Genomic DNA, 26888 nt, shown 5'->3' on the forward strand with positions numbered 1-26888 from the left:
TAGAACATGCTGGAGGGATAGATTCTTGTCACAGAGACTCCTCATGCTTTGGAACAAAATTCCTAACTACATTAGGCAGAGCCACTCACTAACACACTTCAAGAGAAACATTGACGAGTGAATGGGTAACAGAAAATACACCCCTGGAATCACTTCACTGGCTCTTCTTGACAGAGGCTCAGTTAATTAATCAATGGGGCGGTGAAAGCTGCCACACTCTGGCTAGGCTTATAAATGCCCTCGGGCATATAGCCTAGTACCTACCTATGAACCTATGAAACTAAAAGTTTTATGAAACCCTCTCACTTAAGACCTAATTTCTTTTAATTCATTTAGATTTCCTAATTAATTTACATAGGTGCTTTTCTTCTTTGCCGATACTTTTGATGTGTGCTCAGTTCTCTACCCATGCTTTCATAATCTTCAGTTGGAACTTTTTTGCATTATATCTTGTCAAAGTCTACCCTTGTGTTCCCCACAACCCTCACTTCTGACTGCCTTGAATCTCTGTGTAAAATAACGTTAGGCCACATTGCTCATTGAACTTTTAGGTTTATGGGTAGTCACCTGGCAGGTAGTCCAGACAGATCACTAAGGAGCACAGCCAAATTTAAAAAATGCTGCACAGAATTCAGGGCACTTTCTGGTTAAATGGCTTTCTCAAAGTTACATAAAATGGAGACTGAGGGATTCAAACAATGGACTGCTGGAAAAGTCGCTCATTATCAGTTATTAACACTTAATAGTCTTAATTCTATATGCTAATTGACAAAAAAAAATGTTTCCAAATGGCTGCCCATTTCTAGGTCTGAGATTGTTTCCCCTTCCTCCATTATAAAAATGCACAAGCAATCAATTCCCAGTGGGCTACACTGAAGTGTCAGACCACTTACAGAGGCTACTCAACATTAACATCAAAAAAGGCTTTGTGTCAGAAGACTGGAGGGCAGCAACAGTTATTCCTTTGCACAAAGTTGGGGCTACAATGGACCCAGGTAATTACAGACCCATAATCCTGACCAATCTTATCAGTAAGCTATGGAAAGGATAATTATGGGACTAATAAACAGCAATAAAGGTGACCTACTCTCATCTCTACTCAGTTTAGATTCATCAGGGGCAGATCCAGCCTAATTAACCTGAATGACTTCTTTGAAAATGACACTGAAGCAATGGGTGAGTGAAAATCAGTGCACACTGCCTATGTGGACCTTGCAAAGGTGATCAATACCATTTCATACTCAAGCATTGTAAATAAACTCTCACAGCTAAATGTTAACCCCTTTGCAATGCAATAGATAGCAAACTGGCTCACAAAGAGAACATGGGAAGTAAATGTGGGTTGCTCTACCTCCTCCAAAAGACATGTCACTAGTGGAGTGCCCCAGAGTTCAGATCTTAGGCCATCATAAACTCCCTTGAAGACACCAGAATCCTACAAGATGACATTTCCCAAACAAATACTTGGTCCCAAAATCACTGTTTGAAACCATATGCCAAGACATGTATAACTTTATCATTTGGCTAGCATGACTCCCTTTGGAATTATCACATTGACAACACTCCCCTGAAAATTGACCCCAAAATTAGATATCTGGGAATATGTGTTGACAATGATCTGTCCTTTGATCACCATGTATTCACTATTTTAAGGAAGTCCTTTTTCATTGCACAGCTTATATCTAAGGGTATAATGTCCAGATCCAGGGATGTAATAGTTCTTATGTCCTCGGCACTCAGTAGTCATCGAGTATAATGTCCCTTTCAGTATGTACCTGTCCAAATGCTTCACAGCTAGAATGACTGCAATGCCTCATCAGGGCTATTGCACAATCAGTCCAATGGTATCAGAAACACCTACTCAGGGGAGCTCAATCTCTTTTGCAAGATTAACAGAACATGCTGATGGGATAGGCATGTATCACAGAGAATGCCACTTCTATAGAACCATCTCCCCCTCCACGTAAAGCAGAATATTTTTCTTACTTTAACTCAATTCAATTCAATTCAGTTGTTCATTAATTCCTGCATAAAGGCCAAAGGCCATTCAGAATTCAGCCTCCTTTATGAATGTATACACCCTAGGACCCAACCAGGTATCAAGTTTTTTTTTGAATATCTGCAAAGAAGAACACTGTCTAAGACTTCCAAAGTACAACCAATGACTGTGTTAAATAGTTTGCTCTTAAGACTGTCCTTGACTCCTCAGCTCTGTAAATAAAATATGCACCTCTGGTTAATATGCTTGCATACAACAGTTCAATATTTAGTAGAGATCGATATTCTTCACTTCACAGCCCCTTGCAGGCTAAACAAAGTTTACTCCTCAGATGTCTGTAACTGAGTGAAATGTGGCCTAGACTTTCAGTCTAGATGGGTATGATTTATCTCTAAAAGTAATGATGCACCTTGTAAATTTTCATTGAATACCTTCTAAAATTAGGAGATCACTTTTCTTATGGTAGCAAAAACAATCTGCTGTACTCAGCGATGGGATGAACATATGTTATGAACAACCTCAAAAGACAGCCATCATTTCTTGTTGTAAAGTTCTTAAAAACTCAGCCATTAACTTTTAATGCCTTAGCTTTAACATTTAGAACATTAGTCTTATACTTACAATTACTACATGTAATAATACCTAAAGCCTTATATTCTGTCAATTTCTATAACTCATGGGGACCTACTTTTATTTAATATTCAACCACTAGTTTCCTAAAATGCAAAGTAGTGCATTTATCATTATTAACTTTTAGTCCAGTTAAGTCTAACTATTCAACCACCAAATACATGTAAGTGTTGAAATGGTCAATATCCTCAGTCAATGTAATAACACAACCTAGTTTAATATTGTCTGCATACTTAGTCATCAAACATTAGATATTTTAAGAATAAACAGAATACCAGGTTTAACAATACTGGACCTAGAACTAAGCCCTGGAGGATTGCTTTTTTCACTTTGTGACAGCTACATGTGACATTTCTGATCCTTACTCTCTGCAGTCTGCCATGAAGCCTGTTAGCCACTCAGTGAACAATGTATGAATTAACTTTGTATTTGATCATGGCATCAATGACAGCAGCAGGTGGGGCACTGTCAAAAGACATAGACCATTCCAAATAGACCACCACTACAGACATGCCCGTATCTAAGGCAATTGTCAGTAGGTCATAAAATTCAATTAAATTAGTTACCATAGAACTTTTTTTGTGAAACCATGTTGAGTGTGGTCCATTAAACATCCCTGAAAGTCTCAATTAAGAAAGGAAAGTAGACCTCTCAAAACTCTCCCCCACCAGTGAAGTAAGACTGATAGTTCTATAATTACCTATACTGCTTGTTGGGCTCCCCTTATGAATTGGAATTATGTCCACAAGTTTCCAACTAGTAGGAACAATGCCATAATACAACAGGTTATTAAAAAATCAAGTGACAGTAGCCAAAATATATTTACTAAGTATATTCTGTAAATGTCTGGAATATTTTCAGGTCTCATACCACTACTTTGTTTAATATAGGTCAAAAATACTTGCACAAGGGTCAGATTGAAACTGGGCACATATAATTGCCTTCTATTAAAATTCTAACATCAGAAATGTTGTCAAACAGTGTATCATCTTCTGCCAAGAAGTGCTCACTCACTGAGCAGGTTTGCCAATAATTCTCCAGCATTCAGCAATTCACCTCAAACAGAAAATGGTAAAAAAAATGAACCTTATTATCAATGTATCTAACTTAAGAATAAAGTTTCTTAGAGCAAGGACTGCTATCTAAGTTATGCTCAAATTTACTTTTTGCTAATCTCAAAGAGGCATTTAACCTTCTGGAGACTAAATTAGAGGCTCATTTTAAATCATTTCTCTTGAGCCTCTTCCAGAGCCTAAATTTCTTCCACTTTTTTCCCTCAGAAGTTTAGCATGACCAGTATTCTACTATGAATATATAGTCCTCAGTAAACTGTTACTTACTGTTTCCTTACATTCAGACAAAAGCAATTCTCAAATATTTTCTAAGTCTTGTAATTTATTCACAACATGATTTACCTTGGAGGAATTCAAGTCCATAGAATTTAACTTGATTACTGATGCTCAGATTGATAGCTTAGACTTAACAAAAATATTATTTTGTTGATTTGTGTGAAAAGCTTTAGTTATTATGTTAAGTTCAAAAGCTAAGTGATCTGAATTGCCTAATGGACACAGTTAATGTCAGAAATTTTATCTGGAATATTTGGAAGTAAGAAATCTAAGATATTATTTGATCAGTAGGAACATCAATCATCTGAATCAAATTGTGTAACATATAGAAATTATACAACTCATCCTCTGACATTGTCAATGTTGTGCCATCAGACCAATTAATCCCTGGAAAGTTGAAGTCACCTAATGTTATCAGGTTATCATAGTTCATAAAATTGACTAAGCCATCAATATACCAAGCTGACCAATGCTTGATAATGAAGGACTTTTATAGAAAACTAATAAGTGTAGTGGGAGGCCAGAGTCAGTAACTAATACTTAGACAAAAATCAATTCTGAATTATAATCCATTTCCAACACCCTAACATTTAGCCATTGGGCCTCAAAAATAACCACTCTTCCTCCTATTCTGTCATTTCCCAAGCAGCTAAAGAATTGTTAGGCAGGAAGTTGTATTCCTTCACTATTCCACAATTCAGTAATTATAACCAAGTTGTAATTATTTACAGAGCAGGTTACATTTAGTTAATTTCTTTTATTAGTTAGTTAACCATTGAGCATTAGCATGATATACTTTTAGTAGGATGTCTAGCATGGTTGTAGCAAACCTTAATTCCCGAGTAAAATCAAAAAGAGGTTTCAGGATATCAGCCAATTTCAAACCTAGCAATTTACCCCTAAATAATTCAAATACCTATCTTGCCAGAATAAACTTGTGGTATTCAAAAAATCATCCCAGGAATTAATACAATCAAATGTAACATGGATTAGTGGAATGGTAATCATATATGTACCACTGGTTTAGCACTAATGGCCCTCATGGATAGAAAAAACGTAATTACCCCAGCATAAACTTGTGTGGCCCATCTTTGGAGATTCATATTGCAAAATATAAGAGCCAATAATTATATGGGAATGGAGGGCTAGGCTTCTTTAAGATCCTCACAGATCAATAGTAGTGAAAGTACCTATGAACCTATAATCCTATCAACCATTGTTCCAACTTAGACTTACATCACTTTAGATAGATCTCTACTTTCATTAATTTATGAGGGTTTTTATAAGGTGGATATGAAAGACAAAGAAACCCTGTTTAATTAATTATGTTTAGAACCAACTTGAAGGTCTTCATTGAATAAAGGCAGAGTCCATCTTTATAACATTCACTTTAAAGTAAAATAATATAACCTAGGAATTTTGAATGCTAGCAAAAGGTGGTAACAATTAGACTAGGATGGCTTTTAAACTTGCTTAGACCTCATCAGTAAACTGTCATATGACTGCTTTTAGCAATATTTTTTTAGATATTCAGAGCAGTGCTCTTAAGGAGTTTTACTCCAGTACATATGTGGAGTGCACTCTCTTATAAACGAGTTAAGTGATTATTCACCATTATAAGACATAAAATATAATAACCAGTGTCTCATTTGTCCTAACTCCAGATATTGTCATCTTATGCTCAGTAAAACTGAAATCATTTTCTCTTGCGTCTGAAAATGAAAGCAAACTAGATTTTACATTAATAGCCTTCCAGAAAATTATTACCGGGCAGAAAATATGCTTTCTGTGACAATAAACAAATTCATACATACATATCTCATTCTCTAGTACTTGGGTGACTTATTCTATAGCTTTTTCTATGGGTGTTCTCTATGGGATCATCTGTTATTTAATAATGCACAATATTCATGTTCTCCATTACACACACGCTATAGATGCTTGATCAACTTGAAGGAGGCAGAGCACAGTCAAGCGATGTTTCATGCTTTGAAATTAAAAAGACAGGTGTCTATGACTACACGCGTATGTGGGGATAAGAGTAATTTAAGGAATGTAGCACTGATCAGTTTACTTGGTATTATTTAAAAAAAAATGAACAACACTGGTGATCTGCATGCAAGTCAAAACACATGGAGTCTGAGTAGTATGAGAATATGCTATTTCTGTGCAATATTCCTATTACTTACCATTGATTTGTGTTTGCCAAACAGCATCAGCCATTCCCCAGAGAGCAGGAAAAACAAAAAACACAGCAAACTGATGAGGATGAGGTTTCCAGAGCAGCAGTGCTATAATGCAGGCAGCGTTTAAAGCAGTTGCTACAATACAAATGGTATATGTTAGTATGGGGGGGGCAGGTTTTCTAATAATTTCATAATATTCTACATTTCCAAATAAAAAAGCATGGGCAATATTTAGTACATCTGTACTTTGTGAACATTGAAGATTCAATGACATAAGGTAAGGATGTATTTGTTAGCAATGGAAACACCTAGTTAATAAATTAATTCTTAACATCTCAGGGCAAAAACTTTGTGCCATACAAAGTTACTATAGGGATCTAATACAAGATAGTTGTATTTAGTCTGTTATTCAAGAGTTTAAATGTGTTATGTATCGTAACAGAAATTCCTGCTATGTTTTCAATGCTCTCATGTAGTGTGTACTGTAATGTGAGCTAGTTCATAAAAAAATCAGTGTAGCATTGTCATTATTATCTGATAGTACACAGCACCTAATTTGAAATTGTAATGCAACATTGCTTTTTTATTTCATCTTGTAATATGCAAAATGATGCAATAACATTTAGAAACACAATGAATTTCAGCATTAAAAAGAAACATATGCCACACTTTCCCATATATTGTGGAATACATTTAGTTATCAAAAAGACTGAATATGTAATCTGTTTTCAAGAAAACAGTATGTTATAATGAAATTATTATGCTGTCCCTTTGTTTCATATTAATAAAAATCCTCTCATTGCTTAAGTTTCTCCTTGTTGAGCCTGTTTACTAATTTCCATAAAGACTGCCTTTATGTACAACAGCATCACTCCAGACAGTATCTCTTCAGTAGCTGGTTAGTTCAGTTCATTCTCTTTTTACTTATTTGCAGCTCATTAGACAACCTTTTTAAACAAACAAATACGTGGAAACAGTAAATCAGTAAGCGTCAAAAAAAAAAACCCACACATAAGCATGCAATTTTGGTAGAAAACATATGAAGCAGCACAAGGCCAATGTTACATACGATACAGTGCAAAATTACAGCACAGTATCTTGCAGTGGTAGTCATGCAGCCATGATACATGTGGTCATCTTCTTATAGAGGGCTCCTACCAAATCTCAGTGGTTGATGCAGAATAATAGGTACTACTATGGGAATTGTATGTTTTGTCCCTGTTTGTGAAGCCTCACTGCTTTAAGTGGATTGCGTTTCTCACTTTCACTTTCTCACAATGTATCTGTTCTTTGCGCTGCAGCAATATTTCTTATGTTGCTCCAGCTTAAGAATGCTTGGATAAAATGATGCTAAAGGAAAGTGTGGGCAGGGAAATGGAACATATCTTTGCGGAGCACTTCACTACAGCAATCAGTATATTTGAATAGGTTACACTAGCTTCTAGGACTGTACTGAACAGAGTGGCAGCTGACTGCGTCCCTTAGACCAGGGCCTAATTGTGTACCGGTAATGGCTCTTGCTGTCATTACTCCTGATTTTGCCATACAGCTATGTTTGTACAGGATATCAGTACATTGTCATGATATAACTTTTTTATGCAAAAACAATTGGAGTAAAACATTCTCACAGGAATCTAAAAGCTATGATAAGGTATGGAAGGAAGACATTATATTAACTTTCCTGTACACAAGCTGCATGATCAAAAGGCATCTGATGATTTAACAGAAAAGACTATTTCGTTTTCTGGCCAAAGGAAGAGTACTTGTGTAAAGCTTCCAATGGTACCTGTATAAATGCTAATAATAATTATTTTTAGACAAAGTGTCTGGTGCCTGCTTGTAGGAAGCAGCGATAGGAATAAATCAGTGAGGCACCAGGCGATGGATTTTTGAAAACAATTTGTCAGTTGTTAATAACTGTCCCTATAATGTATAGTTGCTTTCTTATACTGTTTGGACAGCATGCCGACTGTTTAAGGGACTATTTTCCTAGTAAACATTTTACCTAAAAATTACTTCCATTCACCCAAGGACAAGTTAATTATGTAATGTGAGGTGCTAGATAACTTCACATTTGATAATTTATCTTTCCAGTCACTGTATTGGCTGCACACATTAAGAGGTGATGTATTTGCCAATTAAAGCATGTAGTAACTGTCATGTCTGGCTGCTACTTTATCTGCAATCCTAACCATAAATGGTATAAACAAAAATGATTAAGGATTCCACTTGTGTAACTTGGTTAACTATGAGCTGTGGTAACCTTACCTCCTGCCTCTATCTGACAATATTTTATCAAAAGTGTAGTTATGCAGTTTCTACTGGACACTTTCTTTTGAGAACATAAAGGAATGTGATTTGCAAAAACAGCTAATATCAGAGGATGATTTTTTCATGACTTCCTCAAAAAAGGTTAATATTTAAGAAGTAAGAGTAAAAATGCATATAGAATCTCATTAACACATGACTCAGTGTTTTAAATGCAATTGCTAAGTTATTCCAGGAACGTGGCCCTTTGAACATTTATACAGCAAAATTTCTAAAAGACTTACCCCCAAGTTGGTAAATTATTCCAGTGTAATGCTGCTTTATAAATTGACATTACACCAAAGAAACATGCTTATAGTGAGATTAAGTCTTTCAGAATCTTGCCTTAGTTTACCTGCCCCCCACCACCACCACCACCAGCACACAGACCTTCTCTAAGCAACCTTCTTACAAATAATAAAGCATGAGACTGACAACATCTTCCAAAATAATGTGTGCTTAGAATAGAACATCATACCAAGCAATGCCAAGAGATGACTTCTGTTATTATAGGTTCATAGGTAAGTACCAGACCAACAGCCCTTGTGGGCCATTTAAAACTTAACCTATTTCCTTAAGTGGGAATCAAACTCTGTACTGCTTGTATATGCATTAAATACCTTAATCATTTTGCTGACCCCCCCCCAATCCTAAAGTATGCAAATGAAAAAAAACACCCATGTCCTCATGGAGGTGCATATACTACACCTGATTGTAAAACAATGGCAACCCTCATTAGCCCCAAACTTCAGGATAAGTATAAACTGACATTACCTGCAAATTTAAGCTGAATGTACATTGGCATAGTTCATGTTAGGCAATGTGGATACTGCCACCACAAAATTTCTGAGGTGTATGATCCAGATATATGCCACCTAAGGCTATACTCTACAAAGCTATATCATATGGTGTGGTTGAATGGGTAATTGATATGTACTACAATGTTATAAAGGTGTTGCCTTATATGTTTTTTTTTAATTTTCTTATCACCACAGCCATTGTCCAACAACTAGATGACTTATGCGTTGTGTTGCTAAGATTACCTCACAATATATTGCAGACTCTTTTGTTGACTTGACAATCTTAGCTTATGCAAAGCATAAGCACTGAGATTCATTAGCATCAAATGACTTAGAATCACATTATGCATGCTTTAGATAATGGGTGAATGGTACATTGATACCCTACTGGAAAATGGACATTTACCAGCAGGGTATTAATATACAGATATCACCAGCTGAAAAACAAGTACATCACTTCATAGCACCTTAACAAGCCACCATGAAGCACAATTACAAAAAGAAAAGGTCACCATATTTTACTGTCACTAAAGGCTTTTTTTCTCCATTTAGACAGCATAAAAAAGTGAGCAAAAAAGAAAGGAATGTATGTGTGTGTGTGTGTGTGTGTGTGTGTGTGTGTGTGTGTGTGTGTGTGTGTGTGTGTGTGTGTGTGTGTGTCCATGTGTGTGCATGTGTGTGCGTGTGTGTGTGTGTCTCTGAGTGTCTCATGCATACATAATGAGAGAGAGGGACAGGGAGTGTGTGACAGTGACCATAATCAAACCGAGAACTGAGTGCACACCTCTTAACTTAAATACAAAAATTGTGGATAATGTCTTAGATAAGTGGAGGAAAGAGCTAAAATAAGATTTGTCTTTAACAACCTTAATTTTCTGAACAATAAAAAGTATGAAACTATAAAGTCTGGCTTCACTGATACTAATCTTCAGTGATTTACCAGAAAATGAAACAATATGGAGTTTCAAACCAAAATTAGGGAGAAGGAAGCTAATGCTTTACACTACATTTTATTTTTTCATTCCTTTGATCATAATAAGATATCTGAAGTGTACTGAGTCAGCAAAGAGCTAGGTAGTTGTAATTGCTAGGCAAATGTGTGTGTGTATGTGTGTGTGTGTGTGTGTGTGTGTGTGTGTGTGTGTGTGTGTGTGTGTGTGTGTGCGCGCGCACGCATATGAGTGCATATGTGCATACATGTGTATTGCATATGTGTATCTGCGAGTGAGAGTGTGCATGTGTGCACGTGTGTGTGTTTATATGTATGCATACATGATGTGTTGACATTATATACTTGCACAACTTAGATTTTTCCAATAACAACAATCATGTAAGCTACAGCAGGATTTAAATATTAGACAGAACAGTTTTACATAATATAAAAAAGTATATGCTGAAAGAAAAAACAAATACAAACAAATTAACTTACAGCTGAGTATCAAGGGCAGTAATGCCCTCCAGAGTGGGCATTATAAGAGAAATAATGGGCCTTCCATGGGGTGGAGAGACCTTCTACCTGTGGCATTGGGTCTTATAACATCTTTGGACAGTCCATTATTTCCCAGTAACACCTAGGCATTATTGCCTGCTTAGCATTCCATGACCTGTTGGATGCAGTGATCATGGAGTGCTAATACCTGGATCTCCTGCAGTCTCCACTCATATATGTTACTATTACAGGGAAGGGGTGGTGGTACACCTTTCAGACTTGGGTAGCATGAACATCATGGTGAAGGCAATCTGCTATACTGCCCTGGCCTTTGGAAATCCAACACCATGAATGTTTATTTCTCTGCTATTACAACACAGAATTATCTTAGTTTTCTTAAACACCCATCCTGCCCAACAGAAACCAAAATGTCATATCATTTGGGGAAAATCATGAAGAGGAGACCTTACCTTCACTTAGATTATGCACTGTACTTTGTATCATAAAAATAATCTTTTTATTGTGCTTTTATGAATTTATTCACCCAGGCTGTACCTGCAAATTGTCAAGGGTGAATAGTGTCCTAACCCAGTCAATAAATTCAAAATAAACTAAAACAAAACAATGGCAATTTATTTGTCAAACATTTCTAAAACTACTTTGAAAAGCAATTTTTGAAAGAATAAAAAATAGGAAAAAAATGAATGTCGAGAAAAAAATTAAATGGTTAAATTTAATGAAGCCTCCCAAGAAATGCCAGATCATGGTCAAATGAGGCCCTAGGCAGTGTAATAGAGCAGGGCCCCACCCTACAGTACCCCCCTGACAGCACCCCCCAGCACTCCCCCCACATCCATTCCAGTGTATCATTACTGGCTATTCTCCGCATTTACCAAAACCACTCTTCTAACATGTCAGTGTACATACTATTTTCATCTTTAATTCTAAAAGGAATACAGATATTTCAATTCCATTTCAAACTTTTATTTCAAATTTTATAGCACAAACTTTGGTATGGTAGTTATTTGTAAAACAAAACAATACAGCCTCAAAATGCAAAACTTAGTATGAGCAATAAACTTCTCTGCCCTTGAAACTTACATTCATTAAAATGGCACTGAAACCCACATTCAAAGAAAATATATCTGGCCAGTGGTGGAGTAAGTTTACCTTTGGGCTGTTTTCAAACCACAGGCCCATTGCACACATTTTTAGGACCATGCATACATATGTGTTCTTCGATTCACCTTCCTGATTGTCAAATTATATTCCTTGTATAATACAGCACCACTTGTTAAGAATGTGTTTTAAATTTGTAGTTTTGAACATTTTTCCAGTAAACAATGAAACAAAATGTATGAACCAATAATGACAAAACGGCTCATTTCAGGATATTTTAACCATAAAAGGCTACTCAGACTTTTGTCATATAATTCCATGCACAATTTCTGCAGAAGTAAAAGTCATCCGAACAATTCCACATTGACGAAATTTGTAACTAATGAAGAGGTTGCTGCTGGCAAACAACTTTACATTTCAGTGTTTCATCTAGAAAGTCAGTGCCTACTGCCCTTGAAGAATAAATTGCCTGTGTTAAATTATTGCAATAGGGACTGACTGACAAACCAACAACAGTTTCATTGTTACTAGGCATCTCATCTAAAAGAGGGCAGCAACCCCATACCCCTTAAAGAAACCCAGAGAATCAGCCCTCCATCTACATGGAATGGGAGTAGAACACATAATCTTATGCACTAAAGACTAGTATGTTACCTGTTGTACTACTAACACTACTTTCAAGACATATAGCACGAACACTGATGGTCATTTACTAAACAAAGCTGCTGCACACTGAAGACAGGCTTATAGTGAGCACCAGTAAACTTTTCTTTCCTTGAAACTCACAATGCCTTGAAAATGCACTGAAACCCAATTAACTGAAAAAACAATGAAATTCACATTCCTTGAAAATGCACCCCTGATAATTAAGTGAGCAGGCTAGAATCTGATAGCTGGTGTAGAGGCTTCAGGCTCTTGTTTCCTGTAACCAAGGTAGAGGGTTGAAAATACCCATGGGCTGGCAGGAGGGATGCTTGAGGTGTTGGGGGGATCCATTACCTTGCCTAAGGCCCCATTTGACCATGATCTGGTTCTGGCTTAGTTCTATAAAAAAGGTAATTAGTAGTGTTTACAGATACACTGAAAAGAAAAAAAAGGAATACAGCTTCTTCAAGGGAAAATAAATTAACAAAGGAATAAATTAGAGGAGACCTGGAGTCCAGGCTCAGATTTTAAAATGCCAGAGTTATTGGAATCTATTTTTGCTCTTTATTATCTAAAATCCTCTGTAATTCCATGGTGGTACAGAGGTAGTGTTGTTACCTCACAGCAAGAGGTTCTCCCGTTCGATTCTCAGCTTTGCTTGGGAGTGCATTCTGTGTGGAGTCTGCATGTCCTCTATGTTGGGTAGCGTTCGAAAGACATGCATGTGTAAATGGGCATGCCTTTGTTGAACGTTGGGCATCGAGCTGGCACCTCGGCGTTTCGTAAAAAATCTACTGCCAATCATTAGCGGACCAGAGTTACACTGTGGCGATCCCTTAATGGGAAAAAGCCGAAAGACAAACAACAGCATTATCTAAAATCCTCTGTAGTTCTGTATTATTACAGTGATTAATATCCATGAAAGTGACTGATGTTGTGGAATTTGTTAAGCAAAGTTTATGGAGAACAGTGGTCATTTTACCTCTTAAATGTTATCTAATTCAGAATTTAGAGAGATGGTATTAATTTGGGTAGTCCCAAGATGGTTGAAATTGTCGACATTCTTCACTGACAACATTATAAATGTATATACATAGCAGTATATATTGATTGATCAATAACTAAACTAGTTGAAGCAAAAAACACTGAAAAAAATTATTGAGATTCATGGTCAGCTGACCATGACTTACTCAGCTAGTTTTCTTTTTGCAAAAGGGAGGCTAACATACAGCAGTGAATACTAAGCTAAAACTTCTAACATTATGATAAAAAATTCTGTAAGTCCCCATGAGCCCTCACCACCCCCCAGCTTTATATACAAAGTCTGAGATCACACAACAATGGCGAAAGTACGTATTCTTAGTCCCTGCTGTACTTCTACTAATTTGGTTGAGCAAGCTGAGCCGTGTTCATAGATAGGTTCATAGATTAGTACTAGGCTAACTGCCCTTGTGGGCCATTTTAAGTCTATCCAATTGCCCCATGGAAGAATCAAACCCTTTCCCTTGTGTTTGTAAGGTAAACACCTTAACTGTTATACCAACCTCACAATCAACTGATTACACATCTGATTGGCATTTCCAGACAGTTTTGTGTACAGTATCACAGGTATTGGGAATATGCTTTTTATGCATTGTTATGCAGTCCCACAGATAGTATAAAGTTACAAGGATGTGAGGATGGAGCTATGGGGTTGCAGCTCCCAATGTGTGGTGTGCAGAGGGGTTGACCACCCCAGGAAAGTGGTGTTTTCTGGAGTAATTTTTATTTTAATGTTAGAAGTCTCAGGGTAGAGCTCATTGCTGTATGTGAGTTTCCCTGTCATAAAGGGAAGAACTAGATGAAGAAGTGATTGTCAGTTGACTACGAAATGGATCTTTCTTTCAGTATTTTCATGTTAAACTGACAAGTTCTTAATCAATCAGCATATACTCATGTATATACCAGGCAAGATAAACAAAATGCAAAGCATTTTACATTGGAAAAACAATTAACCATCTCAAAATAAGAGTGACCAAACACCTTTTAGACATCAGGCTTAAGGACTTCAACAAGCCAGTGTCCAGACATGCTCAGGTCTGCAGGAACTAAGAGAAGTTTGTTTTTCATGTATTAGAATAAATTCTGGCCCATTACAAGGCAAACTGAATGGAAAGCTAGAGAAGGAAGAACTTGAATGGCAAATTCAACTTAAAGCTTATTGGAAACCCAGACTCAATCAGACATGCTCTATTAAGAGCATACTTCACTTAAAGAGACTGGGCCATGATAACTTTTGCTAAACATAGCCTTTATTGAAGGCAACATCTTTTTTTTATTTGTTTTTTTCTCATGGTTATGCATGATGATTTTAATTTTCATTTTTATTTTTAGTACTAGATGTTTAATTTCATATATATATATATATTTATATGTAGTTTGTTAGACTTTTGATTTTTACTGTTTCTTCCACTGTAACTTAATTATCTGAGGATTATTTTAATGTCACTTCTGAACTGTTAATATTTTGACATGAACAATCAGTAGTATGAGTTACCATGTTAGTACCTGCAAGCATAATTAGATTTGAGGAAGCCCTTCACTTCATTAACAGAAATGGACGAAAGCACTTTGAAATAATAATTTTTGCTGCTACGCACACTAAGCAAAAACAAGACGACGTATCCCTGTCGCTGTGGATACTGCTACTACAACTCCCTCTGTCCTTGCATGTGCATATTAAAAATGGCAAAAATGTAAAAAGAATCACTTATCCACTCTGGTCTCTATCAGGTGGTCGGGATACTGTCTTATTTCTTCATCTGCTCCCAGCGTGGAGCTCATTTCCTCCTTTTACAGTCCAAGTGACAGGGTTTGAGCCTAAGCAAATTACTAACCACCTGCTAACCATAACTAGGGCATTTCACTATCTCACACACACACCTCTACCTTTTAGTGCAAGAAATCTGGACAAAGCTTAAAATAAATGGGGACAGATTATAAATACTGCTCTCATGAAATTGCTAGAATAACAGGATTTGTGTTAGTATGCATTTTTCTAAAGGATATGAAGTCTAAAACTCAAATGTTTGTCATTATTTATCAACCTTAATCCTTTTTATGAGGAAAAGACAAAAATATGGGGCAAAAATCTGGACATTCTGCAAAAAAAAACTGTACAGATGAGGAGTATGCTACCTACCTCTTTTATACACACACACACACACACACACACACACACACACACACACACACACACACACACACACACACACACACACACACATCTCTCTTCATCCCTCTTACACACACACATACACCATACCTTTCAACCTCTTAGCACAAAAAATCTGGACAAATCCTGTCATAATGGGGGGAGCACAAAGGCCTAAAACTAGGGGCACATTTTAAATATTGCGCTTATAAACTTAGAAAGTTGTTAAAATGACAGGATTTGTATTAAACTGCATTTTCTGAACTGCATTTTCTGAAGGATATGAAGTCTGAAACTCAAATGCATGTCATTATTTAGTAACTATAATACTTAGATCATCCCAGTTATTTATCAAAAAAAAAGAAAATTTTTATGAGGGACAGACCAAAAATATAAGGCAAAAATCTGGACATTCTGCGAAAATCTGGACAATTGAGAGGTATGGTCCCCCACTTCCCTCTTATAAACACACACACACAAACACACCACACCTCCCGCATACACACACAAACCGGCCTACCTACGTCTTAAACACACACACACACACACACACACACACACACACACACACACACACACACACACCTACCTCTCATTTCTCCATTTCTAGTCCACAGTCCAAATGTCTTCTGGAATTCAAATTCCATGCATGTGGAAGAAGAAGATGTAAACAGTCAGACGCACAGATGCAACAGGTGTTTCCAACCTGTTTTTATCTTCTGCGTCTGTGTGACCAGATGCAAAGGGCATTACCGGTGCATACAGTCACAAAAAAGCCTGTGTGTGTGTGTGTGTGTGTTTATATATATATATATATATATATATATATATATATATATATATATGTGTGTGTGTGTGTGTGTGTGTGTGAAATATATGTACACATATATATATATACATATATATATACATATATATATATATATATATATATATATATATATATATATATATATAGATATATATATATATATATATATATCTCATATGTACACACACACACACACACACACACACACACACACATATATATATATATATATATATATATATATATATATATCTATATAAGTAGTTGACTCCAAGTCAGACTGCCAACCAGTCATGAGTGGAGTCCCACAGGGTACGTCCTGGGTCCTCTCCTGTTTGTATGTACTTCTCTGAAGTCCAGACCAACACAAAGGGACTCTGGCTGACAAAGTTTGCAGATGATTGCATGTTGGGAGCTATTATCAACTCCCCAAGTGTTGACATCCTACAGAAAGGCCTCACTGAGACCAATGACTGGTGTCAGAACCATGGCCTTAAGCTCAATGCCAAAAAATCTGTTGTCATCCCCTTTGGGAAAAACCCGGTTCCCATGAATTACCACATCGATGGTAGTCCACTGAACACAGAAGGCATTATAAGAGATTTGGGAACACAGGTTAACAGCAACCTCTCTTTTGACCACCACATTGCCACTGTGGTCAGAAAGTCCTTCTGTGTGGCACATCTCATTACTAAGGGTTTTGCATCCAGGAAGAAAGAGGTCATTGCCTCCCTCTACTCTTCCTTTATTAGGCCAATCATCGAGTACAATGCCCCATTTGGGATGTACCTCACTAGACACCTGCAACAACTGGAGAGACCACAAAAGTACCTCACAAAGAGGATCCTAGGCCTTAAATATTGTCCTATATGGACAGACTCAGAAAACTCCAACTATTCTCTGTCTCATATCGCCTACTTAGAGGCGATCTCTGCTTAACTTACAAAGCCATGTCTGACCCAGCCCTGTTAGAAATGCTACATCTAAAGAAATCCCAATCCCTCTGCAACACATGCTCCGGAGACCTCAACCTCATTACAACAATCAACAGAACGTGCTGGAGGGACAGGTTCATAACCCAGAGGCTGCCCATGCTATGGAATAGACTTCCCATACATGTCAAGCAGAGCACCTCATTGGCCCTCTTCAAGAGAAATCTTCATGAGTGGATGGGAAATAGAAAATTCACCCCGGGGATCATTCCAGTGGCTCTACTCAACAGAGGCACTGGGAACTAAGGTCGGGTGGCACAATGCCAGGGTAATCCTACAGGCTAGGCTTGTAAAGGCTCCAGGGCCATTAGCCTAGTACACACCTATGAACATAGATATATATATATATATATATATATATATATATATATATATATATATAAAAATACACAAATATACACACACACACACACACACACACATATATATATATATATATATAGATATATATATATATATATATATATATATATATATATATATATATATATATATAGATATATATATATAGATCTACTTCATTTAATCATACAACATTAAACCACTAATTATCAAGATGATAAAGTCGACATCTCTGAATATTGAAATTTCAAATTGTCGCATGTCATTTTGTTGAATAATAGCGCTGCAACATTTATGGAGGATGGTATTCCTTTAAAAATGTCTACTCTGTTCCGTAACTAAGAAAAACAAAACAAAAACAACATGGCAGATGTTTAGTTTTTCAGTGTAGGTGCAATCAGAGGCATGTAGAACAGTTCCTTTTATTTAAAAGGTAAACCACTTTTATGTACGTATAGGTCATTTGCCTTTTTCCGCAAGTTAGTGCGATCTTTGAGTTGGTATATTTAATTTATAGGGGTGTGGGGGGTGCAGGGGGCTTGCCCCAGTGCAGAAATGAGGGAAAAGAAAGTAAGTGTTGTGATGTGTTAATTAGGACTCGACCATTTAAACTATCTATTTTGAGGTTGTTCTACTTTTATGCAGATTGGTGTGCGAGATAGTTATATAATAATATACTTTTGCGCGGTTTTATGGAGCTTGATTTGGAGTTTGGAAGCATGAATTGACTGGGTTACATGTTGCAAAGGTATAGGGTTGCAATTTTTATGTTTGTTATAGTGTTTTCAGTGTTTTAGTTTCGATGCATCATGTTTTATTCTTTTGGAATTCAGCATTGTAGTTGTATGATTAAATGAAATAGATCTATATATAGATATATATATATATATATATATATATATATATATATATATATATATATATATATATGCATGATCCATACATTGATATTCTAATCCTCATTCTGACATTCAGACATTGCAGAGTTTGTAAATTGTCAGCAAATAAACCATCACAGTAACATACCTAAAGCAGTCTCTCTATACAGCTAACACAACTCAAACCACAAACATGTCCATCAGTACTTCACTCACGTTATTCCTTTCTGTAACAGACACGTCTTGTGTCAGCAGAGTACCACTGCATGTCTAGGTTTAACTGAGTAATCATTGGCTATTCAACTCAGAACTCTGATCATAGTCCTAATACATACTTTTACACTTCGGTTTTGCCAGTGTGGTGACATCTCTCTTTACTCCTTTACATTTAAATATATATATGTGTGTGTGTGTGTGTGTGTGTGTGTGTGTGTGTGTGTGTGTGTGTGTGTGTGTGTGTGTGTGTGTGTGTGTGTGTGTGTGTGTAAAACTCCATGGCTGCACAACTATGGTCAAAAAGAGATCGCTGCTTCTTTTGTTGTAATCAACTACAACTGAGCGGACTATAGCATATCGCAACAAAGTGTGAATTCACTGCTTCATAACACTTCATGTACTCATAGGCAAGCTTAGCATTCCATATATTGCACTGTAACCATAAATAGAAAAACAGTATACAGTAAACAGATTAAGAATTGTCCTGTTTCTGAAAAGCAGAGATGGTTGGAGGTGACCATACCTGAATGATGCCATAAATTTACTTGTGGAATACCAAAAATGTAGATTTACTTAGAAAGTAACTGGAGGTTACAAGGAATTTACATGTGGAGTTTATGCTACGGATGCTATAGGCAGCTTATTTGGTGCTGCACCATCACATAAGGACTGTTATTTATTTATTTTTTTTAAGAGTATTTAAAAAGTGAACTAGACGGCATGTCTCTGTTTATTGGAAGTGACCTTCAATTGGTATAACTGCACTGTAAATAAAGTGCTGTTCATAAATGCACTGAAACCACATAGTAAGTCTCCAGGTGTTGAATATACCATGATATATGTACCTGTTTATCTATCTATTGGCACACAAACAAGCACAAGTGCGAGCGCATGCACACATACACACACACACATTTGTGTGTGAATGTGCATACAGAGGCAGAGCATTGCCCTCTCATGTGGTCAGTTTATGGCTGAATGGGTCTCCTGTGGATATGTTTCATCCAGTTAACACAGAAAGCTCAAATAACTTATCCAACATACCTGGAAAGAAATCTGATTTATTCTGATTTGGAAAGACAGCTTCAGTTATTCAGTGTTCTCTATGGTGTGTGTGTGTGTGTGTGTGTGTGTGTGTGTGTGTGTGTGTGTGTGTGTGTGTGTGTGTGTGTGTGTGTGTGTGTGTGTGTGTGTGTGTGTGTGTGTGTGTGTGTGTGTGTGTGTGTGTGTGTGTGTGTGTCTGTGTGTGTGTAGCTGGTATAGTGCTATTGAATGTAAAAAGCAAAAGCCATTCAGATTTACCTAGTACAAACAGGGCTATTCTTCCAACGTACTTAGACAGCTTCCCAAACAAGATGGAGCAGAGTGCATTAGCAGCACCAAAACAAATCATTACGAAACCAACAAACTGAATTCCAAGGGCGCAGGTCACATAAGACTAAAAAAAAAGAAATAAACAATTAAAAGCTTAAAAAAAGCCTTATACATGTGTTTCAGCAGTGATAAAAATGCAGCAACTTCATAAATAACAGAGAAGAAAATGTCAGATCAACCCCCTCTTTTCATGTAAGTTTGTAGAGCAGGTGGTCTGATGAATCATAAAATTAGTTATCAGACTTGAACCCAAGGTGATAAGGTAGCAGGTATACTTATCGCTCACCTTAGGTTCATATAGTGCATTTCTTATGGACAGTCCATGACATTCACATCATTAGCAACTCAACCTTAAGTTGAGACTGCATAGAAGAGTCTTCCCAATTAATCACATCCAGGAATGTCAATTAATCTCCATGAATGAACTGAATTTGCTTAGTAAGACTACAGAGTCAGAAGTTGGCACCCTCCAAATACATTATGCAGCTACTCCAAGAAAGCCAAATACTCCAGTTTACTGACTGATATGTATGCTGAGTGCTAGGTATGAGCTTGTAGCTGGTATTTGAACTTTTAGTCTCAGGAGGAACAATGCAGATTCTACTCAGGCCATGAACAAATGGTTAAGCTCTTTAGCATTTTTTTGGTTGTGTCAAGGGTGTGGGCACGGCTGGTCTTAGGCATAGGCCAATTAGGCAGCCACCTATGTCTGTATGGTATAGGTATGCCAGGATAGGTGCACCAGGTGGTGTGGGAGGCACTGTGGAGTCCTTTTGCCTAGGGCACCAGTTGACCAAAGGCCGGCCCTGACTGTGTAGAAATTTGCAAACTCACACAAGCTTAGTTTTACAGACTTGGCATAGGCTTATAATGGAATGGGCTGGCATGTACTATGAGGGGACCTCTGTGCAGTTCAGGGTGCTAGAGTTGTATGCTATTTGCTCTCTGTATGAATACAGTATGAGCTGTATCTATTTTTCCATCCAATTGGAATTAAGTCAAATTAATTCATAGCAGGCACCAGGGTCCAACAAGGATAAATTCTCTTTGTGATTTTTATGGACAAAATATCATTACATTATAAAAGCTGCAAGAAGGTCTGGTGTGTTGACTAGAAGTGGCTGCCATCTCTGTTTTGTCTGCAGATTATACATTTTGTGCTCACTTAATTTTAAATGTTGCCTGCCATGGATCTATGCAAAGGTCAGGCAAGTGAAAAATAGAATGGCAATACAAATAAATACAGGACTTTTGCCATAAAAACATCATTGAGAGCATACTGATAATTAATTATGTAGTTTAGGATAAATTAGTTAAAAAACCTGGATTTTAAGTGCCAGATATAACATCTATCACACATCATGGTGCCCAAACTTTTTCAAATAAATTATTTGAAACTCACAAGCTGGGAGCTACATTTGTGTATCTTATTTCTGATAAAAGTAAAGTTTTGCCATTGAAAATCTCTATATTAATTGGCATGATTTTGAGTGTTATGCCATTTAGAACTAATAATGTTTCTGTTACACATACAATAATATCTGAAAGAGATCTACATGACTTGGTATAATATAACACAGAGAATGGAAAAACAGACATGGTTGGAAAACTTAGGTATTTGTACAATTCTTGAAAATGGAAGCCCAATATTGGATTGGGCCACCCATTTTTTATTAATGTATACTCTTTAAAGCATTCTACATGATATTGGAAGAAAGAGCACTTAAACGGATGTAAACTGTTTCACTGCAAATGTGAAAAAGGGACATTTATGGGTTTAATATAATGAGATTCAAAACTAAAACATTATAAATAATTAATCAGAAATGGGAATAAGTGAAGAAAGTAGTGCAGAACACACAAAACTTTGGTAAATATAATGAAAATTAAAATGATATTGACACTGAAAATAATGACAATGAAGGGCATATGATAGTAGGAGAAATGCATTGGTTACTGATTCTTGGCCATTATCCTTGAAGCATTTATGAGCCACCTCACTGCAGAGGTAATTTAACAATGCCCTCTTGAAAAATAATAATTAATTATGTGACTTTACTTCAGATGGGAGCTTGTTCCGGACAGCTGGGCCTAGTCTAGAGAAGGTGTAGTTGAAAACAAAATCTGTTTTGAAAGTAGTGGCTTGATAAAATTGTGTTGGCTTGGCTATTTCTTAATGAATAAGATTGCTTCCTGAGAGGAAGCTTTTTTTTTAACAATGGGCAGTAGCTGTCTTCTAGAATTGTACACAGTAAGGTAGCATGTAGATGTGTGGATCTTTCATTTTTGTAGTAGATCAAATTTAGAGCTGCAGAAGGTTGCAATAATGTGATTAAGAATCAGTAAGAAAGGCATATCTAGCTATTTTATTTTTAGTGATTTGTAACTTTTTGAGTATTATACTCAGAGTAAGAAAACAGTAAAGGTAAACCATATTCAAGTTTTGAAAGAATGATGTTTTTAGTCGTGGTCTTGTGGACAATACAGGATAGTAGGTAGGAGATTTTATGAGACGGCTTTGGCTAAGAGTTAACCTTATTAATAATGTTGTCAGTATAAGCTGTGAAGTTTAGAGACTGATGTAAGATTATCCCCCAGATTTACTATTCCTCCGTGCAGGACTAGCTTAGTCCTGCCCTGAGGCAGCCATTTAGGAGCAGGATGGCTAATGAGGAGTGCTGACTGAGCTCCTAATCTTACATGGAGCATGTAAGAGTGCAGGGGGTGAGTCTGAGAGCAGAGTTCTCAGAATATACATGACCCCCCAATGAAGAATAGCAGAAAGGGGTAAGAAATGAGCGAGACCACTCATAGGTGTCCGCATATCCCCACCAACAGTCCTCCTCGTGTACAACAGCAAAAGTATACAGAAATAAAATGAACAAGCCCTTTTATTTTTTTTTTTTAATCCCATTAAAGCTAACCGCAGGTGCGCGGGTGTGCCCATCGTTTAGCTATGGTTAATGCAGCTTAAATGGCTGAAGAGGATAACAAGGAAGATATATGCAAATGAAGCAGCATAGCAACAGTGTAGTCGGCAGATAATTCGACTTACGAGCAGGCATTCCCAGTTCGAGTCCCACTGCAGCACATTCCATTTTCCATGTTATGACTAATATTTATGTTGCATAACCCACTAAATAACATATATTTATGAACTGGAGTACTGCAGTAAATGCACATGTGAGATGTCAGTATCATAATGAATAAAGCACTAGTAAGCAGGGTTAAGCACCAATAAGCAGAAGTAAGTATATATAAGCACTAGTAAGTGAGCTTAAGCCCATTTGCGTGGGGGTAAGCAATGCGCACACAGGTTAAGCAATTCTGAAGGTAACTCTCTGTAAGCAGATGTAACCGGAGGTTAGCATTGCTTATTGTCATGCAAACCCACGCAAACCTGCTTACAAATGCTCAAAAGTGCCTTAATCACTCTATATCCAATGGCCCTTGTTCTGCCCAGCAACAAAATAAACAGCAATGCAGGTCTTAAACCCAGGACCTATACACCATAGTCACAGTAGTTAACCACCAAGCCATCACAAAAGTAAGGAAGAATGAGGTATCAGCAAACAAGTCTTCACCATAGTAAAACCAAACTAAACCTGTGAAAGGAATCAGTATACAGACATATGTGCCTTAACCCACTACATAACAAATATGTGAACTGGAGTACAGCAGTAAGCCCAGAAGTCAGGTGTAATTGTAATAGAGTGTTGAAGTCCTCAATAAAACACAAGGACCCCATAAAGTGTACGTACACATGAATCATGGATACCAGGCATACATATAAGGTGTAATGAATAATAAATCAATACCAAAAAGGAATTATAATGCAAAGTCTAATGTAAGCAACGCTAAGCATTGCATAGGCCAGCTTAGGAGGTGTAAGCAATGTGTAGGTTAGCTAACTCAGTGTGCCCAGAGCTATACCCCTTTAAACAATGCCAACCCTAGATAAGCAAGTTTGCCCATAGCCTAACCTTTTCAAAACTGGCCAATCACAGAAAAGTGCAGGAAATTGCCCCTACTTAAACCCAAGAGGCGGGAATACATCTCATAACTGGTTGTAGCTTCCCCTTGCAGGCACAATGGCAGTAAGGGGAGAAGGTGTGTGCTTTCAGGTGCAGTGCTGGTGCATCCAGGAGTCCAGAGTCATGGCAGGACTCCTTATCAAAGACCATGATCAGAGACTGCTGCAGGGCCAGTACCAGGGCTCCCAATATAAAGTGGAGGTCTGGGACCGTCTTGCCCATGACCGCACCAGTGCCACTAGCATACCCTGAACTGGTGAGCAGGTTAGGCATCACTATGCTGACCTGAAGCGGTGTAAAGGGGACCTCTTGGACCAGTGGATCCAAGAGGCTAGAGCAGCAGGGGATGTTCCAGTTGTGTGTAAGTATCACCCCACTATGTGCGTAATAATTGTCAGCTCAGGTATATCATGGATAGGTATGGCTAAATATTCCTCTTATGTCCCCCACAGCTGCAACAGAGTGAGCCACAAACCAGGAGGCCCACATCAGTCACCTGGCAAGGTTGCGATGCGAGGCAGGTCAGTAATACTCATACATTTACTGTCATAGGAAATAAAACTAAAAGTAGTAGTAAATCAATTGCCTGTATAATACCTATATTGCTCATGGCAAGTACTGCATACACTGGAGAATATGGCAGGAAGAGTCTCATACAGTATGTATATAAATAAAAGCATAACAGCCTGACAATAAAGGTATAGCTGTTGGACTGCATGTGTTTACTCTGGTATCATATGGTAATGTAGATTTACAATCATGTAATAGTACTGTTGTATTAAGCACTGTTACCCACACTGTGCACCATAAATTGAATGTGTAGGAATGCCTGTATATGACTGGTGTAATCCCCAGAGGCCATTTAGCACAACTGAGAGACACATAGATAGAAAACAGGGAAAATGCAGACAATAAAACTCAAATAGAACAAGCAACTGAGATGTGAACTGTTGTTTTGTTTAGCACACACACAGCCATGGTTTGAATCCTGCCAGTGGTAGTAGTTTGCATAAAGAATCATACCCCACAACTGTACAGATATGCCCAGAATGTCCAGTAATGTGGCCCATATCTGTTGCCTATCAAGCTGTTCCCCTGGGAAATCAGTGGGATGACCCCAGACATATAGGCAGCAAACAGGAAATACAACTGATTGACACATCTATGAGAACAAAGCTGGCACACTAGCAACTCCCCAAAACCTTATGAGACTAAGAAGCCACATAAGTCCCATTTATACCCCAACTTGTTAAGCTGTGGCCAGAGTGTGTACAGTAACAGAGTGAGATGTATGTGCATAATAGTAATGTGGAATCTGGTACTGTGTGTGGGAACATTCAGGTAGTGCTAACAAACATTTCTCCCACAGGTCTGCCAGATACCAACACTGTGCCCTGAAATACAAGAACAATACCCTGTACTGGTGTTGTTTACACTGGCATTGTATGGCATTGCAACTGATGCACTTGCTCTGAATAATGAGGTATTACACATCACTGTCGCCCACACTGTCTTACAAAATATTACTGTCTAGGAGATCTGTATAAGAGTGTTGTAATACAAGGTCAGAATGCAAAAGCACAGGGGATTTATAAGACAGAAAGCATATAGGAGATATACAGCAATGTCTATATAGCAGACACAGCTGTGATGGACAGTGTTTAAGTTGTAGCAGACACAGCCATGGTCTGAATCCTGGTTGTGGATGTAGCCTGCATACGGAATCATACCCCACAACTGTACAGATGAGGTCAGAATGTCCAGTATATGGGCCCATATCTGCTGCCTGTCCCCCTGGTAAGTCTGTGGGATGATCCCAGATGTTTAGCCAGCAAACAGGGAATACAACTGATTGTCAAACATCTATGAGAACAAATCTGTTACTGTAGCAACCCCCAAAACTGTTAGGAGAGTAATAGTTCAAGTATGTCCTATCTACACTCCCATGTTGTCAAGCTGTGACCAGAGTGTATACAGTAATAGAGTGAGATGTATGTGCATAATACTAATGTGTAATCTGGAAGTTTGTGTGGCAACAGTCAGGTAGTGCTAACAAACATTGCTCCCACAGGTACGTTGGATACGAACACTGTGCTGAGAAATAAAGACCATTATAATCTGTACTGGTACTGTTCACTCTGGTATTGTAGGGAATTGTAAGTGCTGCAGTTTCTCTGAATTCAAAAGTATCACTGATCACTGTCAACACACTGTGCTACATAATATAACTGTGTAGGAAAGCATGTATATGTGTGCGTGTCAGGTCACTAAAGGTGGAAGAGGGCAATATTCTAGATATGTCCTGGCACACCAGCATGTGGTCAACACATGGCCAGAGTCTGTGCAGAAAGAGTTGGATATGTGCACTAAATCAACCTGGAATCTGGGAGTATGTGTAGAAGCAGTTAGTGTTAACAAACATTCCCTCCACAGGTATACCAGGTAAGAGGTCTATACTGCAGGTAAAACCAGTTTATGTGTAACGATGACGACAGCCAAATCACTGTCCAAACTAAGGCTATAGGGTAGTGTAGTAAGACTTGTAAGGTGCAGGTAACAGCACTGACTAGGAAAGTAATGTGGA

At 37.6% G+C, this 26888-nt stretch overlaps 1 protein-coding gene across 1 annotated transcript in view; it reads right to left on the minus strand.

Annotated features, from left to right (window-relative positions):
• UNC93A (unc-93 homolog A) overlaps window positions 1-26888 on the minus strand; it is a 544463-nt gene that overhangs the window by 129250 nt on the left and 388325 nt on the right. The window contains exons 6-7 of the mRNA XM_044069054.1: window positions 20199-20334; window positions 6168-6299 (exon numbers count right to left, since the gene is read on the minus strand). Of these exons, the coding sequence (XP_043924989.1) occupies window positions 6168-6299; window positions 20199-20334 (268 nt within the window). The remainder of the gene's footprint in view (window positions 1-6167; window positions 6300-20198; window positions 20335-26888) is intronic.

This window comes from Protopterus annectens, chromosome 1.part0 (genome assembly GCF_019279795.1).
Source record: "Protopterus annectens isolate FY-2018-M chromosome 1.part0, PAN1.0, whole genome shotgun sequence".
Taxonomy (NCBI): domain Eukaryota; kingdom Metazoa; phylum Chordata; order Ceratodontiformes; family Protopteridae; genus Protopterus; species Protopterus annectens.